This window comes from Aedes aegypti, chromosome 2 (genome assembly GCF_002204515.2).
Source record: "Aedes aegypti strain LVP_AGWG chromosome 2, AaegL5.0 Primary Assembly, whole genome shotgun sequence".
Taxonomy (NCBI): domain Eukaryota; kingdom Metazoa; phylum Arthropoda; class Insecta; order Diptera; family Culicidae; genus Aedes; species Aedes aegypti.
The window spans coordinates 384,415,154-384,434,376 of record NC_035108.1 but is presented as its reverse complement, the minus strand read 5'-3'; the positions used below and the strand labels follow the sequence as shown (position 1 = coordinate 384,434,376).

Sequence of the window (19,223 nt, the reverse complement as noted above, 5' to 3'; positions counted from 1 at the left end):
AGGACCCAAATAACCTCCAAATCATCACCTCCAAGTTAGATCTAATAACCTCCGTTATATGCAATATGGTGGAGCGTCGAGCGTCACTAGTTTATCGTTAAACAGTCAATACTCGCATAACTTCTGATCTCGCCCTAAAAGCCATTGGTAACCATGTGTGTAGCTCGTTGTTTCTGAGCATTTGAATGGAGTTACATGTTTTTTAACAACGCTATAAAGAAGAAAAGATCATTCTCTACCTGCCAGTGGTGTTGGTTTGGATACTTATTCATTCTTTTGCTCAGAAACAACGAGCTACACAAGTGGTTACCAATGGCTTTTAGGGCGTTATCCCAGATTATGCGAGAATAGATGGCTGTTTTTCAGTGGTAGTAAAAACGAAATCATGAAGCAAAGAAACCATCATGGAAGGAGAACTAATAACAAAAAGTTATTTACATTTCGTTTGAATCACTACTTTTTCGATCCAGTTTCCTAATTGCTGATAATTTACGTTTTTATAGAGTGCCTGTAAACAAGAGTGACGTCATGTTCCAGTTTTGACAGGTCTCCTGCTCGATTGGAACGCGGATTTGTATGGAAATGACAATTCGCCGCTGTTCCAATTTTGACATTGGAATCTAGAGCCACTCTTATCTAGATCCACTCTGGTTTTTTATTATTGTCCATACGTTTTGACAGCTCTCGACTACCATTATTCCATGCACTTGTGTTGGAAGTTTGACAAGTTTGAGAATCCAGCGTTGCGCGATCAGTGAGTAGAATACAAACATCAGTGTCGCTGCTCGGCGGCCAGTTAGATAAACTGAATGTTCGTAAGGTTGTTGTCTGCAGTGTTGCGATGGATCTTCTTCGCGAACGATAATCTACGCATCTTCGCGGTTTAAAATTTGCCAAAAATCATTTTTCATTTTTATTTGACTTTTAAAACGTATCCCGTTTTTGGCCTTCTTTTGTCCATAACCATATGGTCAGCCTAACTTAACTACAAATTATAAGGAAAAGGGTGGGTCTTAGATTGAACAAAACACTACAACTTTTAAATTGATCAACTTTATTTTACATCATGATCTATACAAATCACCATTTTATATTCAACGCAGTATTCATTTTTTCGATCTGGTGGTAACTTGTGTGTAAAAACTCTTTCCGTTTGTTATTATCACCAGCATTGTCCAGGAAGGTTGTGTACACCATCTCTACCGCTTCGTTTTCTGGATTCGACTGAGGTAACATCTTGTACATGGCTTCTAATTCCGCTGTTAGTTCTCGTGGTGTTTGACCACTATTTGGCCGGACTTGTGCCCCACCGTTGAGACAACCGGAGGGACATGCCATTATCTCTATAAAGTGATAGTTACATTTTCCTCGTTTCAGTTTCTGAACCATGTTTTGAATGTTCCTAAAGCCATTTGCAATCGCGAAGCGTAGCAAAACTTCTCCATTTATTTCCAGGATCGCTTCACGGAGATCATTATTGCGTAGGATTTTAAACTCAGCTTGATCGATATTTATGTTAAATAGCTTGCGCGCTGCGTATTTGAAGATGTATTCGCTGTATCCTCCTGATCCCGAGCTCTCATGGGCCCACACAAAGGCAGAAGGACGAGGCGTTGGCCATGGCCAATCGATAGGTGATGGTTCCACTGTTTGAAGGAATTGAATGCCCGTTCCGTCCAACATTTGTTCGATTTCAACTACAAGGTGTTAAATTATTAGCGTAAATTTACTAAATTTATGTTAATCCAAAACTTACTGGATGTTATCACACAGTCAACATCCCGACAATTGTCCACATCCGAGAAGAAATCTTCACGCGAAGCTTCCAACTTTTTATCATAGCATGGCATTACTGTCACATGGTAGATTCGATCCCCAGGAACACCCAGTATTTTGGCAAGATATTTCTTAACCAAAACGCCCATAATCTGCTGGGGTGATCTCGTTGTGGCAATGAAAGGCAAAATAAAATTTCCATGGGTCTTCTCGGCGTAACACACCCATCCAGGACAAGATGAGGCCATCATAGGCATCGATTGCCTATTAGTATTGAACCGTTCTACGAATTCATTTCGACTCTCAATCAAAGACAAATCGTCTGCTATCTTTGTGTCTACAACCATATCAGCACCGAGCTTCTTGAAGTAGCCTAAAAAACCATTATCATTCAGATAAGAACCATTCGATGCCATTACATAGTCTCTGATCTTACCAGCGACACGCTCAAAGGTTTCCTCAGGACCTAAATTGTATCGCTTGGCCAATGATAGAATTGGTTGTTGGGCGACAGTGAACACAATGTACCTTACGGAATCCAGTTGATTATTCAGTTTCGCCAAATTATTTTCGTTCATCACTTTCAGGAGCTCTTCCTGACTTTGCTGCGTGATGAGGACACCCTCCGCTGAGGTGATGCAACCGGAACAAGCAAGACAATCGGCCAATGTGATTTCCACCTTTTCCAACTTTTGCAGGCCACTCTTTAAAGAACGTACAAAATGTAGTTCCAAAGAAAGTTGATGCATAAATGAATACTTACGGAAGTAGCTTGCATGTAAGACCCGTCATCTTGGATGGTTATTTTGGATCCAGTTTTTGATTTGTTGGTTTCAATCTTCACGGGTTTTATACATTCCTGTGGAAAACAACAAATTGAACTCATTGGAACTACATCGCATTAGGATGACCTCACCTGTGACGGTGTTATAAAATCATCTAAATCTGTAAGTTGTAGTGCTCCGCTAAACCGAGACATTGCAAATCCACTTTATCACTAGATCAGCGATGATTACGGTCCTGAAACAATTTTAACAGATAATTTCTACGTGAGTATCAAGAAACACAAACTCGTATTTATGATAACGAGAAACTCAAGGGTGTACTTGAATAAGAGCGTAATCATACGAACTCGTTATCTATATCGATATTCTCTCAAGATGCAAAATTTGATTCAAACATTTAATGTTCATTTCAGAACGCCTCACAACGATACAATCTTGCATCAAGATGTGCATAATTGCAATTAAACTCGCAACTCGTTAGATTTAATCGCGGAAAAACTTGTTATTTAGGAAGATAAATCGATCATGAACTTACACCCTTATTCTAGCAAAGACGTGAAATTTTGTTTTGCAAAACTTGCAACCCGAAATGTCAAAAATAATCACCACTTTGTCCCAGTGGGGAATCTTTCGTCGATTGAACTAGAGCTGTCGAATCCCAGAGTACACACCAAGGTATCTAGAAGGGAGGTAATTCAATCTATCCGATTCCTCATTCAGCCATGGACGAATTCACTATGGACCTATGCACGCGTTCACTATTTGACGTTTTAGCGGTGCCGTGTTATTTACGTGACCATGGCTACGAGTGAATTCGGCACCGCTCAAACGTCAAATTAGTGAACTCGTGCATTGATCCATTTGACGTTTGAGCGATGCCTTGTTATTTATGTGACCATGGAAACAAGTGAATTCGGCTCCGCTTAAACGTTAAATTAGTGAACTCCAGCATTGGTCCATTTTGAAATAGAAACTGACAGCTGGCGACCCGGATAAAAACGTATCATTCAGTGAATGGAATAAACCATTAATGTACAATATATCGTATTGGATACAATACAGCGTATTGTAATTGAATGTCGAAGCAATATTATTCTTGTTTGGATATACAATTCAAAAACAATATAATATATTGTAACAGAACATCGTATTGTTTTTAATTGGTTTTATACCTTACAATTTTGGTCAAATTCCTATTTTCGCGTAAAACAATTGTTGCTTTTTTCTATGTAGCTTTGCTGAAAGAAATAAACAAAACAAGTTCAGAAAGCAAGAAATGTTGGGTGAAAAATATTCAAAAAGTTAAAATAAGTAGTTTTTTAGAAGTCACTTGACATTAGCTGTAACGACGAATGCAACCATGATACAGTTCGTTGAATTGTTTTTGTATTGTACAACAATACACGAATTGCTAATCAAGACAATACGTGAACATTATATCGTATTGTATTTTCAAAATGTTTGTATGAGTAAATATGTATATTTGTATTGTTACGATACTTAACCACCCATACATTATATTGCAAAAATCTCATATACCATACAGTGAACTGTTCAAAACAATATATTGTGCTGTAATTGTATTGTCATTTTACATATACTGTATATTGTATTTCCAATATATTGAATGGTACTGTTGTAATACGTTATATTGTTTTTGTATTGTATTTTTTATTCGGGGAGTTTGTCTTGGTTATTGAAAAAAAAGCCCTCCGACAAGGCATTTTTAAAAAGCTGCCATTTCGTCAATTTCCATCAGATTTTTTTGAAACCACCGTCAGTTTACTTTAAAAAAGTTACAGTTCTCGCATAACTTCTGATCTCGCCCTAAAAGCCATTGGTAACCATGTGTGTAGCTCGTTGTTTCTGAGCATTTGCATGGATTTTTATGTTATTTAACAACGTTATGGGGAAGAAAGGATCAATATCTACCAGCTAGTGATGTTGGTTTGGATGCTTATTCTTTCATTTGCTCAGAAACATACAGCTACGCACGTGGTTACCAATGCACAGTGGGACGGATAGGGGTTTTAGGAGGAAAGATGGAACTCACGCCTTCAATTGGGTCCTAAAGTCCTGTCCCAATTTTAGTGCCAAACGCTTAAATTTAGGCCAAAAACACATGTTTACTCAATTTTCTAATGTTTTCCGTTGGTTTAAGTCCAAAAACATTGTTATTAGATTTTGTCACATCCTTTGGCTTAAACTCAAATTTTGGGTGCATTTTGTTTTCCGTGTCCCTTACGAAATGTCAGATAGGAACAACCCCACTGGTCGAACTAAAACCCCTGTGGTTTTTTTGTCGACTAAGCGAACGTCAAACATGATCAAAAGTGTCAAGGTTCATTTATGGACCAAATTTTTAAATTAAAGTTTTAACATGATATAGCCATTATTTGAGCGGGAAAAATTGCTAAAGTAATTACAGTAACATGCTTTTTCGTGTTATTAAATAAAAACAAGATTTCATTACAAATTTTAGGACCCAATAGATGGCACTTTTTGAATGGTAGTAAAAACGATATCCTGAAGCAAAGAAAGCACCACGGAAGATAAACTAAACACAAATTTTAGGACCCAATTGCGATTTTACGTAAAAATGATGTTCTACAAAGTTGTTTCTAATATAAAAACAATTTTTTTGGTCGGAACGAAAATTAGGGTGGCCCTATGTTTAAAAAGATAACCATTAAAACTTTTTTATTTTAAGGAATATTGACATAGCTTGTTCTACAAAGTTGAAGATCGGAGAATTTTAAGCTGATTTGATAAAAAAAGTTTTTTCCTAGCTCAAAAATTGACCGTTTTAGAGCATTTTTCGCTATTGATGTAGGGTGGCCCTTCAAAAATAGGTTTTTGTGTTATATTTTTTTTTAGATATCTCGTCAAAGTTGTCATTCCTTCATCTTTAGACGATTGAGACGCATATTTTAAGGCCTATACAATTTTGTCAGTGAATAGTTATAAACATTTTTCATGAAAAATAAACGTTTTTTTACATGTAAATGTAGTTGGGGCATGGCTCATCCCAAACTTCCGAATAATTCTGTTCTGGGATTTGCCGGGCTCTTTGGGAAACATTCTGATTGGAAGTAACGAATGCTCAATTACTAGTAATTTGTCCACCGTCGGAGATATATCGTATCTGGAACGGTATATTACTAGAGTACGATTTCTGATTATGACGCTGACTTTCAAGGCTAGATTAAAAAGAATAACTATATGCATTATTTGATCATGTTTAGATGTTTTGATTAAGGCTATAATTTAGAGATAGCCATGCCTGAAAATTGAACATTATAGTAAATTTGGGAGTTCCTTCAAAAATCTGTTAGTACCGATTATTAATATATGAACCAGTCATATCATTAGCAAACAGATCCGCCGAAGTATAATACGATTATTCACATTTTTAAGCTGACAAACACTATCGTCATGTCAACACAATTCATTTTGTTTTCCCAACTATACAAACATATAAACATGTTTTTTTTTTTTGATTATCAAAAAGACTTTAACTTTTCATCAGAAAAAATTGTATCAAAATTCTTATTTTTTGGCATTGCGTCCCTACTGGAACAGATCATACTTCTTAGGTTATTGTTGTTAGGAGCACTTCCACAGTTATTAACTGAAAGCTTTCTTTGCCATATTTTTCATTTTGCATTCCTATATCGTATGTACTAGTATCGATGATACTTTATGTCCAAGGAAGTAAATTAAATTTTCATTACGAAAAGACTCTTGTATCTATTTGTTTCCATTAGCTATATCTTTTATGTTGCGTTTCAAGTAATGGGAAGACAATTTTACTAAGAAACTTGAAATAATAAAAATTAAACACAAAAAAAATTTTTTGATGGGCCACCCTACATCAATAGCAAAATATGCTCTAAAACGGTCAATTTTTGAGCTAGAAAAAAACTTTTTTTATAAAATCAGCTTGAAATTTTTCGATCTTCAAGTAGAACAAACTATATCAATATTCCGTAAATTAAAAAAGTTTTGATGGTTATCTTTTTTAACATAGGGCCACCCTAATTTTCGTTCTGACCAAAAAATTTTTTTTTATATTAGAAACAACTTTGTAGAACATTATTTTTACGTAAAATCACAATTGAAGGCGTGAGTTCCATCTTTCCTCCTAAAACCTCAATCCGTCCCACTGTGCAATGGCTTTTAGGGCGTTATCTCAGAGTATGCGAGAGTTATTCATCATAAATGGATAATGCTGAATTCGGAAGCATGCCGGAGATATTCAGGGTTGTACTGGGGTCACGAAGGTGCCAAATTCGGGAAATGTGAGATAATGATCGATTGTCATCATTTCAACATAATTTTCATTCCGGAACATCGTAGCCAGTTCCGCCTGGGCCAGTTTCGAGAAATTTCCGTTTCATGTCCAAAGCATACCGTGCGACGTCTCAATCTCCATTAATTCGGGAGAACATGTCAATAAAAGAAGAAAAACTTCGGTACATACAGAGGTGGCAACTCCAGAGCACCTGGCACAGGTTCCACGAGGGCCTCTTTGGGGATATTTCCTTTTGATGTCCATAACATACCGTGCGACGTCTCAATCTTCTTGAACTCAAAAGAACCTGCCAATAAAGGAAGAATAAACTAAATATCAACAGATTTGGCCACTGCAGAGCAACTGACACAGGTTCCGCCAGGGCCTCTTTGAGGACATTTCTGTTTTTTGTCGGAAATACACCATGCGACGTCTCAATCTTCATGAATTTGAGGAAACTTGTCAATAAAAGGAGAATCAATTAATTATCAACTGATTTGGCCACTCCAGAGCAATATAATTTGAATTGACGCGAATGAATTGGCTAATTAAGTTTCAAGTTTCAAAAATAATAAATAAATAAAAAAAAATCACAAAGAATTTGTAAGTAAAACCCTTTCGGGTAATGAGCATGAGCTCAAGCATAGAAGACCGCTTCCGTCGTTGCACTCCGTGATTGACCAGAACAGTGGAAGTTGCACAGAGATTTAATGAATGGCGCTTGGGATTAGCAAACCATTCCCAAAGAGCACGAATCGAGAGTTTAAAGACCGAATATACCTGTATATCTCCACAGTTGTTTTGGAAAGGACATTGGGTAAGTAAGAAAATGTGGTGATAATGGTGATGCGGTCCAACCGGGCCTAACCGGACTTCCGATATTACTCGATTACGCGTTGCATGTCAAACGAGTGTGTTTCCGGTCCCATCGTTTGCTTCCGGGGATTTATTATTTATTTCCGTACGGGTTTGGGCCGAAAGTTCTCAGATTTTCATGAAACTTTTTCCACAGGTAGGGCTCATCAATATATGAATAAAAAAGATTGAGAAAAATTCAGTGTCGCCTATTTTCCCGGAAAACTCAGTTGGATTTTTTTTTGTTTTCCCATGACACTACTTACTTTGAACAATCATAACTCAAGAACGAAGCATCATAGAAACAAAGTTTTTTTTTATGAAAATGAAAGCAAATTTTCTCAGGAATAAAAAAAATAAACTGGAAAAAGTTTTCCACAAAATTTTCCACCGTTGAAACATTTTTTTTTTTGATGAAAATGTAAGTTGTATACTGAATAATTGAATAAATAAAATTAAAAAAATAATGATAATAATCTTATTTGTTCCATAGAAAAGAAAGAATCCCTTTTCAGTGTAATGAAAAATTGAGGCAGGAACAGTTTTTCTTAGCGGTGTAATTTTTCATGAAAAATATTATCCATTCTGACTTATACTTCATTAAAACCAATCCCATATCTTTTTTCAGATGTTTTAGAAAATTTGCAATTGCTTTGATAAAAAAAACTATAACTCAAAAACGAAAAAAAAGTACATTTCAAAAATTTCAGCGATTAAGGCTTATGAAATTACCTTCTCTAATATATATTTTTGAAAGTTTTCCACTAATTGGAACATAGTTTTTCCGGCTTTTCTTTACGAATTTTCTCAACGGTGGAAAACTTTGTGGAAAACTTTGTGGAAAACTGTTTCCAGTTAATATTTTTTTTATTCCTGAGAAAATTTGCTTTCATTTTCTTAAAAATTGTTTGTTTCTACGATGCTTCTTTCTTGAGTTATGATTATTCAAAGTAAGTAGTGTCAAAGGAAAACAAAAAAATTCCAACTGAGTTTTCCGGGAAGATAAGCGACCCTGAATTTTTCTCAATTTTTTTTATTCATAATTGATGAGCCCTGCCTGTGGAAAAAGTTTCATGAAAATCTGAGACACTTTTCCCAAAAAACTTGTTTGATCAAATTTAATGAATGTAAGGTTCTTGCACAGACAAACAGACGTAACACTTAGAACAAATCTATGATCACGAGGGCATGTACGCCCAATGCTAAAATCGGTGTGTTTGGCCGATAGGCCAACAGATGGCGGTAGTGTGTAAACGTCAAACACGAACAAAAACGATGCGAGCGCTGCGGGTGGCGGATTGGCCACCTACCATATTTTTGAATCGACCGTTAAAAAGGTGGTCGATGGACAGTGATGAGAGTGTGACGTCTGTTTGTCTGTGGTTCTTGTTTTTTTTTAAATGTTTTTTGAATGTTAGCTTTCAGTTACCAGAAGTTAGAATCTAACTGTTTTAAATACTTCATAAACATATCTTGAAATCAGAATACTTGAGGAAGATGAATCGAAGCCAAACCTCAAATTTTCAAGAGCACAAATCTGGAGAACCGATTACTCATTGAAGCTGAAAGCATAATCGATTGTTCACCACCAGCTAGTGACCAATCGATCAAGTTTTCAGCTTAAACGGATGTTCGGTTCTTCATCCAGGTCTTGAAAACTTGAGGGTTGGCTTCGATTCATCTTCACCTTAAGAGTTATGAATTGCTATAGTCCATTTTGCAAAACGACAACACTGATGATATTACTGTTACATTCACACGTTACGGCACCGCCTTCTGTCAAAAATTCTTTCATAAAATAAGCGATCAGCTGTTCGAAAACGTAAAATGGACCATTGAAGAAAATATTATAAAACTCAAAAATAATTGTAATTCGATACTTTGTTTTAATTTTGTTGGATCTCTTAACTATTCGATGAATTTGATTTTTGCAATTCGAGAAATTGGTTCACCGAATATATAAATATGAGAGTTCATTAAGATTTCGAGATGTATGCATATTTCTCTAAGATCCAAAATAATGGGACAAGTATATTCCAAGAGGATGAGACACTATTTTTTTGACCCACATAGTTTTTGAGTTATCAATCTTGTGTTTTATTATTTTGATTTGAGTTTGTTTTGTGTCAATCCCGACTGTTATTTTAAAACCATATTAAATGTTTTTGAATCTTTGATTCAGAAAAAGTTTGTATCCCTAAATAGATTTGTAATTCTGACGACTCTCCACATCTTGATATCGAAGATACCGTTGAGATAGAGAAAGATCGAAACGAAGAACGTATTTTTAATGAATACTAGATTGAAAATCGCTTCATAGTCAGGAAAATAGACAAAATAATAAACAGGCAGATGTCGTGCTCCTAAACTATTTTGGATCAAGAAAATTTGATCTAGTAAGCTTTGATAAGGGGCATATCGACATACGGAGAGTAAATTGGGAACAAAAAATCTACAAGAGCACATCAAGATACAGAGATATCGAGATAAGGAAGATATCCTCGTCGTAGGGAGAGATATCGAGATATAGAACATCGAGATGTGAAGAGTCAAATGTAGTTCTATAATATGCAATTATAAATATTTAAGTCGTAATTTGTGGGGGCCCCTAAAATGTGGGGGCCCGGGGGCCATGGCCCCCTTGGACCCCCCGTAAATGCGGCCCTGCTCAACTCATTATCACGCTTTGTTTGTCAGTACTTCGCTCTTACTAGAAATACTTAGCTTCAATGTTTATTTTTGTTTTTCAAAATAATCCTTCATTTCAGGAGGCTGACCATGTTTATTTTCTGAACAGCTATTTAAAAAGTTTTGAGAAAGCATAAGTTATAAGCTTTGAAATGCATTCGGAACTCAACACGAATTTCGGATATTTTGTCCATTTTATGAAATTTAGCTATAGTGTGATCGCTTTCACTAGGCTTATTTATTGCTGAACAATGTGTTTGTTAATCGTCATTTTGGCCTCTATTGGATCAACTGTTCTTCTAGTATACTGAAGCTGAATTAGGATTTTATGAGAAACTTATTCAGCTCTAATTCATGCTTATGTTAAACATGTGGAAATAGCTGAAGTGCGACGCAAGTAAAACGTTAGTTCGTCTTCTGAATATACTGTTATACATATACATTTGTTTAGTGGAATATTGGCTTTTTAATTGGGGGAAATCAGTCTTGTTCAGCTCATTAGTAAAACAATCTTGACTAGTCGAATGAGAATCTTTGGAAACGTTTAATAAGTGGCGATTCAACTTTTGTTCATTCTAATGCATAACGTTGAACATTGACCTAAGTTTGTGCTAAAATAAACACCTCCACAGCTCTTTATAGAGAAACATTTTTATTCAGCTGTCATTACCATTATTGAACAATAATTAAACATGCATGCTTGTTTGTGGCTCTGAATAATAGAAATATTAGTAGTAGAACGCTAATGGCGCTGTTCTCACAAAACTGAATTAGTTTATTATCACCTTTAACTGTATCTTTTCATTGTTTGTTCGATGCCATGTTGTAGTGGATGATTTTAGAATTTATTTGACACTTTGAGGACCGGTACTCAAGCTGTCAGCGCGTGGCAAACTAGATGTTGGTAACACGAACAGTAGCGACATTAGCATTCTTAGGCTAATGCTTCTACTCTCTGTATTGTTAGTTGGGTGTTCCTTGTGCTTTGGAATGTTGGTAGCGAGGTCACTCTTCATTTATTGACATATTTTTTCCCTTCAAATATTCGTAAATGTCATAAAATAGGCCTTCCATAAAAAACGTGCGTGATGCTCAGGAGTGGCAACACAGGGTCTATTCCTCATCTATTGACATATTCTATAGAATTCATGAATGTTGAGACGTTGCATAATAGGTTTTGGACATGAAACTGAAATGTCCCCTAATATACCTAGGCGGCACCTGTACCAGGTGCATAGGAGTGACCTAATGGATCATTGAAGGTAGTTTTTGCCAGTGCTCACCGCATCAAAACAAAGGCGCCACTGTATATGGGATTTAACATTGTGACAGCATTGCTGTTCTGTCAAACACACAAGGCTATGGTGGCGCCATCTATGCTTTCCATAGCGGCCGTTTTGGTTATTTTAATGATCCATTAGTAGATACCTAGTTCATTCTTCATTAATTGACATGTTCTTTCGAATTCACGCGGATTGACACGTCACACGGTTTGTGTTGGATATAAAACAGATATATCCCCACGGAGGCCCTGGCGAAACCTGTGCTTGGAGCTATGGAGTTGCCGCATCAGGTGTCAATAAGTTGATTCTTCTTTTATTGACATGTTTTTTTTTACAATGGATCATTAAAATGACCAAAACGACCGCTATGGAAAGCATAGATAGCGCCACCGTTGCCTTGTGTGTTTGACAGAACAGTAATGATGTCAAAATGTTAAATCCCATATACTGTGGCACCTTTGTGTTGATGCGGCGAGCACTGACAAAAACTACCTTTAATGATCCATTCACAAAGATTAAGACGTCGCACGGTATGTTTTGGACATAAAGCAGAAATGTCTCCAAAGAAGCCCTCGTGGAACCTGTGCCAGAAGCTCTTCTACTTCTTATTGGCATTACATCCGCACTGGGACAGAGCCTGCTTCTCAGTTAGTGTTCTTATGAGCACTTCCACATTTATTACGATTATACTCTATGCCCAGGGAAGTCAAGGAAATTTTCTTTACGAAGTAAACTCTGGAGTGGCCAAATATTTTATTACCGTGTTATTTTTCATTTATTGACAAGTTATTTAAAATTCATGAAGATTAAGATGTCTCACGGTATGTTTTGGACATAAAACGGAAATTTCCCCAAACTGACCCTGGCGGAACCGGCTAGGATGTTCCGGAACTGTCCACTTATTAAAATTATGTTGAAATGATGACAACCCATCATTATCTCACGTTTTACATAAAAATTTCAGTGATGCAACTGAAATAAATAAAAAAATAATCACATTTCCCGAATTTGATGCCCTTGTGACCCCAGTACAACCCGGAATATCTCGAGTCCGCTTATCTCCCAAGCAATCGAACAAAGTTCTTATGAGCACTTCCACAAATATTAACTGAGAGCTTTCTTTGCCAAAGTTGCCATTTTCGCATTAGTACAACGTGTAGCAGGTACGATGATATGTACTTTATGCCCAGGGAAGTCAAGGAAATTTCCATTACGAAAAGATCCTGGACTGACCGGGAATCAAACCTTCAGTACGGCTTTGTTTTGTAGCGGTGGACTCTAACCACTCGTCTAAGGAAGGCCCCATAGTAAACTCTCATCAAAACCATCATTTTCATTCGCGACTACGAAACAAAAAGAGATTTACAAAGCACTCGCACTTATGGAAAACCTCGTAAGGAACTGTCATCGTGTGCGTGAAAAAAAAGCAAAAAATATATCCCGCCTTGTTTTTCTCACAGAAAACCGAAGAAAACATCAGCAGCTTCGTAGTCCCGAATTCTTACGTGACTAACCAAAGTCGGACTAAACCGGATTCCCGATGGAAGGGATATCTTCACTCTTGATCTTGTCATTGGATAGCATTGAATTAGAGCTGCTTACCAATCCGGTTTTCTGACAAATATTTTGCACATGATTCCATGAATTACGAAACGGCTGTGAATCGCTGACCGATTATGCAATGATAGGTAGCCGAAGGAATGCACACGCTTGTGCCCTATAATAGCCTGATTTCATTTTGTTGCTCTGTTTAAGCTTGGCCATTCTCATAATATTATTGCGAAATATAAACCGGCAAAGGAGTTTGTTTATCAACAATCTGCACTGACGATACTGTCGAGCCAGACGAGTTATTCCACTTACCATTTTTAATTATATTTAATATGTATAATGACAAAGAGCACGCTCCATAAATATTTATCATTTGAGCCAACGGATAAAAGGAGTGGTCGATAAAGTCGGGGTCAATGACAAAGTAATGGTGCATCAAGTACAAACACACCAAACTTGACTTTTCGGGGATATTCCATATTTGTTGTAGGTGTATCCAGGTTGGTATTCAGTATTAACGTAAAATATTTCGGCGGCGCTGGCGACTATACATTAGGGCGGTTCAAATTTTAAAAATGTTTGAAAATCCAATCTTCCATATGTTCCCTACCATCCTTACCATAGAAATAGTGTGAAATTTCCAGCTTTGTAGTGATTTATAGGTGGCCCAAAGACAATGTAGGTTTATATGGAAATTACTATGGAGAAATTTTGAGATATGTTCCAAACATGCTAGTGCTGTAATGTAAGTACAAACTTATTATCCCATTGCAAAAACTCATTCTTCAAACCATAATAAAGAAATTTGGTGAAGAGAGAAATTCAATCCAACGGATAGCAGAAGACATATTCATGAGTTTGTTTGCTATTATTTAGCTATATATGAGATTATAGCCCTGCAAACATGTACAAAAATCCCAAACAAAATTAACTCAGAAGGGATTTATTTCTTCAGCAATATTCTTCATTAAAGTTTGAAGAATGAGTGTTCAATATGGGATGATAAGTTTCTACTTGCATTACAGTACTAGCATGTTTGGCACATTTTTAAAAATTTCTCCATAGTGATTTCCATATAAACCTACATTGTTTTTGAACCACCTTTGAATCACCACTTAGAAAGCTGAAAATTTCACAGAACACTATTTTTATGGAAGGGATGGTAAGGAGCATATTGGAGATTGGATCTTCAAACAGTCTTAAAATTTGAATCGCCCTACTCCACATACCAAAGATCATCTTATTCACTGATAGAGTTGATGGATTTTGCCCAAATTTTCGCAGTAGCTTCTGCTGAACAAATTTTGAGGGGTGTAACTTCAGATTTTTATAAGTTGAATTTTTCCATACAAAAATGAGCCACCTTAATGTGTACTAACAGATGATACAATAATCAAGAGAAATTTCCCAAGCGCAAGGTCCTCGCTGACAAGCTGATTCTGACTAGAGGTAGCCCCTCTAGCAAAGCCGACAGAGCAAGAGTTGACGAGACCCACAAAAGGAGCAATGGACGAGTGACTTGCGTGCTTGTGGCTGCGACGAACCCGTTAACGATGTCGTGCCCACAAGATTAAAAACTGGTACGATCAGTACTGACTGACTCCCCGAGTCTCCTGTGATGTAAAATGAAACTCTGTTTTAAGATCAAGGGCGACCAACACCCTCTGCGCGCGCGGCATCGGAATGGTATGGATGCTCAACTTGAAGGTGGTTGTGACCAGTCCTCCTGCAGCCGGGAACACTTGTTTTGTCTGGATATCTGAAGCACAGTTTTTTTTTCAATTCTGGAGCAGTTTCAATCCGGATTGAAACAAACAGGAATCAAGAGAAGTAGATTTTGCACTTAAAATGCCAATGAGAATTTGCATTGTTCTGCAAACGGAAAAGTAATTAAATTGGTTTACGATCAAAATAAAATTATCACCAATTTTGCATTCCATTTGGATAACTGATTTGAAAGCGGACGATTTGCTTTTCTATAGAAGAAAAGTTCCTGCTACATCAACTTTTCGGTTGGGTTGCTTTCCCCCGAATGTCGGTTCCTCGAATGCCGTTTCTCCGAACGCCAGTTATCCGAACGCCAGTTATCCAAACGCCAGTTATCTGAATAGCCCAGTTCCCCGTAAAGTTTTTGGCAATCATTATATGACAATGATACATATTTCAAAATTCAAACGAACTGGTCATCTGATATGTAACCTTCTTTATTTTATTGGCGCTTCTCTTGAGCTTCCCCGTTGTTGTTGTTTGGTGAAGAAGACTTTAACCCGAAGGTCATTTGTCCCTTTGAAGCTTCAACGTCCTCAGCATTTTTTGGCGACATGAGTATAAACCAAAAACCTCTTTTTTCTGATTGTTTATCGTTCTGTCTAGTTCACCACCCTGCTACTGAATACTATGATAACACCTATTTGAACTGCATCACATTTCTGGGAAACGGGGCATTCGGGGAAATGGTATTCGAGAAATGGGTCATTCGGAGAACTGGCGTTCTTGGAAAAGTAGCACAATTCAACTTTTCATGTCGTAGCTGGCAAATATGTGTTGAAAAAATTCTCACCACTTCACCTCTATATTCATGTTAATGAAAATGAAAGGAAGTTAGACGTCAAATCAAATCGAATGCATTAAAAATATAGCCATTCTTGAAACCAAACCGCTATCAGCACATATTGTTAGAATTATAATTTTATGTCACTGTTCGCTAGTATAGGCAAAAACTAGAGGAGGGTCTTTTCGATTTACCACGATTGGTGGAACCTCGAAACAGTTTGCTAAATAGCCCATTTTTGATAAATCTTAGGTATTTTTTCACGTGATATGTCTGATATTTCCCATGGAACATATTTCAAACTTAGTGGCGTCGTTTAGAGGAATGATGTAGTGTTCATTTGAAGCTACACAACATTTTGGTAGCCATTTTGAATTTGGCCGTCATCTTTGAACTCCTCTAGTTTAAGCATATACGAGCGATCAGAGACCTCAAATTGGAATTCTAAAGATATGTGGCGATAGCGGCTTGATATCGGCGAGAAGCGCTCACAGTTTAAATAAATCTTCAAATTTTCAATACTGTTTAACAGCTCTCAAAACCACTCGTTATCATTGGTGACAGTCTTTATACCTGGTCTTAGGCGCCAACTTTGGGGCGAAGCACTCATGGCCCTCTCAATAATTTGTCAAAGAGGCGAAGTACAAAGTGTAGGGCAGGAATCTCACATTCTGCTAACAATTAACCAACTCTCATGAATTTAATTTTTTAAATGATTACAAATTTGAATTTATGCTAATCCGGTTGCATTCGCGTAACAATGGTAATGTGACAAAACAGCTAGAAATTTTATAGGAAAAAAAGTTTGGACGATATTATTTTTACTGCCTTAATCGAAGAAACATCTATTCTTAATATGCTATTTAGGGTTTGTTTCAGAAGGGACTATTCAGATATTAAGTAACTTTTTTGAACAACATGTTTATGTGCATAATTTAATTATAAACGCAATCTAATTTGGTTGCAACAAAACGTCGTTTGATCAAATTGTGTATGAAGAGTGGAGAAAAATAATTTAAAAGGATTTATTATCAAAAATACATATGACAAATTGATTGTTTTTAAACAGCTCTAATTTGAAAACCGGCCGATATTCACAAAAAAAAAAATATTTATGTGAGATTGAAGGATGTTTTTCAATGAGTACTATTCAAAATAGAGGCGACATGACACGAGTTGTTTTTCAAGTTAAGATCATCATGAATGTTTAGTAGTAAAATTTTAAACGAATATTTTTCATCATGATGTGCGATAGGAGTGGTGAAAAATAAGCTTTCAAATTGTGCATAACATTAGTGAAATATTTCTCTTCTTGTATAGCAATTTTGTACTCTATTTAACATCATATTCTTATTTATTTTTTAGCCAATTTGTCGACATAGAAATCATACAAATTTTACAAAAATTTTGTTAATTTTTGATCAAGGATCATAGAAACATAATAAGTAAAATAAGTTTTAAGTTAATAAAAACATATAAAAATCCACTTTTGGTAGTTTTGACCTCTGCATTTTGTGTCCAGGCTGCACTAAGTACCAGCTAAGTGCGCAACCCTTAGCTGGCGGTCTTTTGCCATCGTTTGATCCATAGAAGCTTGAGGTAAGGACTTGGGGGCTGTCCATTAATTACGTAAGACAATTTTAGCGGTTTTTCAACCCCCCTCCCCCCATAATAAGATTTTTTGTATGAAAACCAAAAATAATTTGTATGGCGCGTAAGAAATCTTCAACCCCCCTCCCCCCATAAACCCTTACGTAATTAATGGACCACCCCTTGTGAGGATCTAACTAAGCTGTGTTAGGCGCTCTTTCCTGGTTGTCGTCTCACCATTTTGCAACCATTGGAACGCCTGAAGGAATAAATAGTGGAAATCCTTGAAATTTCAGGCAGATTCTCGAACGAATCCTTCGAAGAATTCTTGTCAAATCCTTCGTAGAATACAATAATGGAGATGGAGATGACAATGGCTTGATCTAGGGTCAGAGTGAGAAAAAATGTAATCTGAATTAAATATCTCAAAAAAAAAAAAAAATAGATGATCGCAGCAGGCAGCGCGCGCGAACGGATATGTTGAAAATTTATTTGTCACGTTTTCATCGTCTCCGCAAATTATTATATTCGGCTGGTGCAGTTGTTAATAAACAGTGTCTAGAAATAAGTCAATTTATCCTTTATTCTACACGCGTTCTGCTAAGTAGTGCTTCGTTAAAGCCCAAACAGAAGGTGAAGATGCATCGATGCTGGATTTCATATTTGCAGGACCGTGGATGTGGAGAGCTGGACAGCGGATCGAGTTGTATAGGCTTGACCGACTGACTAATTGCTAGTGGTGACCAATCGATTAAGTTTTCAGCTTGAGCCGCTGTCTGGTTGTGCTCTCGAGAGTTCGAGTTTTGGCTGCGTTTCATCTTCTCAATTGAGAAAAACATAAACGTCCACGGTTCCAGTCAGAGCTGTTAAATGTCATAAATTTTAAGAGATTTTGGTAATTGAATATTGCTTATATCATCCTTCCCCGTGGAAGAAGTCAGCGGATATTTTATGTTTAACTTTATTTCTAATGACTGTCGGATGGCAATATTTGCTGATGCGAAATTTCACTTATAACAACAAGCATAATGCGTTCACACCAGTTCTGCAGCGTTCACCTAAATCAAAACGATGTAAACGCATGGTAGATCACATTTTAACAAAAGACACCAATTAGCTGAAATCCCATAAACTACAGGTTCTTCATCTAAGCAATTAGGAGTCATCGAGACCGTCTAAAACCACGTAGTTGAAGTACGTAATACATCGGGAGATAGCTAAATATTGTGTATAGAATTCCATAATTGAAAAATGACCACTATGTCTACTACAGTGTCAATGGTTTATCAGTTGCTTGACATTTACTTTCCATACTTTGAATGATAAAATTCTACTTAATATCTTATCTATGGATATATACACTTCAATGCCCTTACTCAGCCCTTCCCCGATGAATGCACTATTTCTAAATAAACATTGGTCTCATCCATCACTGCCCATTTTCGTATAGTCGACGTAAGCACCAACATGACCAAAAAGAGTTTTTTCATTGCTATGAATTCTATGCCTAGTAATACACTCGCTGGGCATTGGAACAACCCTTTTTGTTAGAAAATATTTGAATTATTATTAAAGGAAAACGGATTGGCATGAGTACTTACACCAACTTAGGCGGCGTCCATTTATTACGTAACGCTAAAATTGGAAATTTTTGACCACCTCCCCCCCCCCTCCGTAACGCTTTTTGTATGATTTTTTTTATATTTTTGTATGAGCCGTAACGCTTGAGCCTACTCCCCCCTCCCCCTAGAGCGTTACGTAATTTGTGGATGCCGCCTTATCCGAACATAAATACGTTTTGTCTAGTGTTTGTTCGGATAGTTTAGCGTATAAACCAGGTTGCTATGACA

General features: G+C 36.7%; 1 protein-coding gene across 1 annotated transcript; it reads right to left on the bottom strand.

Annotated features, from left to right (window-relative positions):
• Window positions 1–1,037: 1,037 nt before the first annotated feature.
• LOC5576033 (probable cytosolic Fe-S cluster assembly factor AAEL012261) lies at window positions 1,038–2,875 on the bottom strand. Its single transcript, XM_001655924.2, has 5 exons — window positions 2,693–2,875; window positions 2,540–2,635; window positions 2,213–2,480; window positions 1,757–2,149; window positions 1,038–1,697 (listed from the first exon to the last, which is right to left on the bottom strand). The coding sequence occupies exons 1-5, from the start codon at window positions 2,753–2,755 to the stop codon at window positions 1,081–1,083; spliced, it is 1,437 nt and encodes a 478-aa protein (XP_001655974.1). The 5' UTR covers window positions 2,756–2,875; the 3' UTR covers window positions 1,038–1,080.
• Between the last annotated feature and the right edge of the window lie 16,348 nt (window positions 2,876–19,223).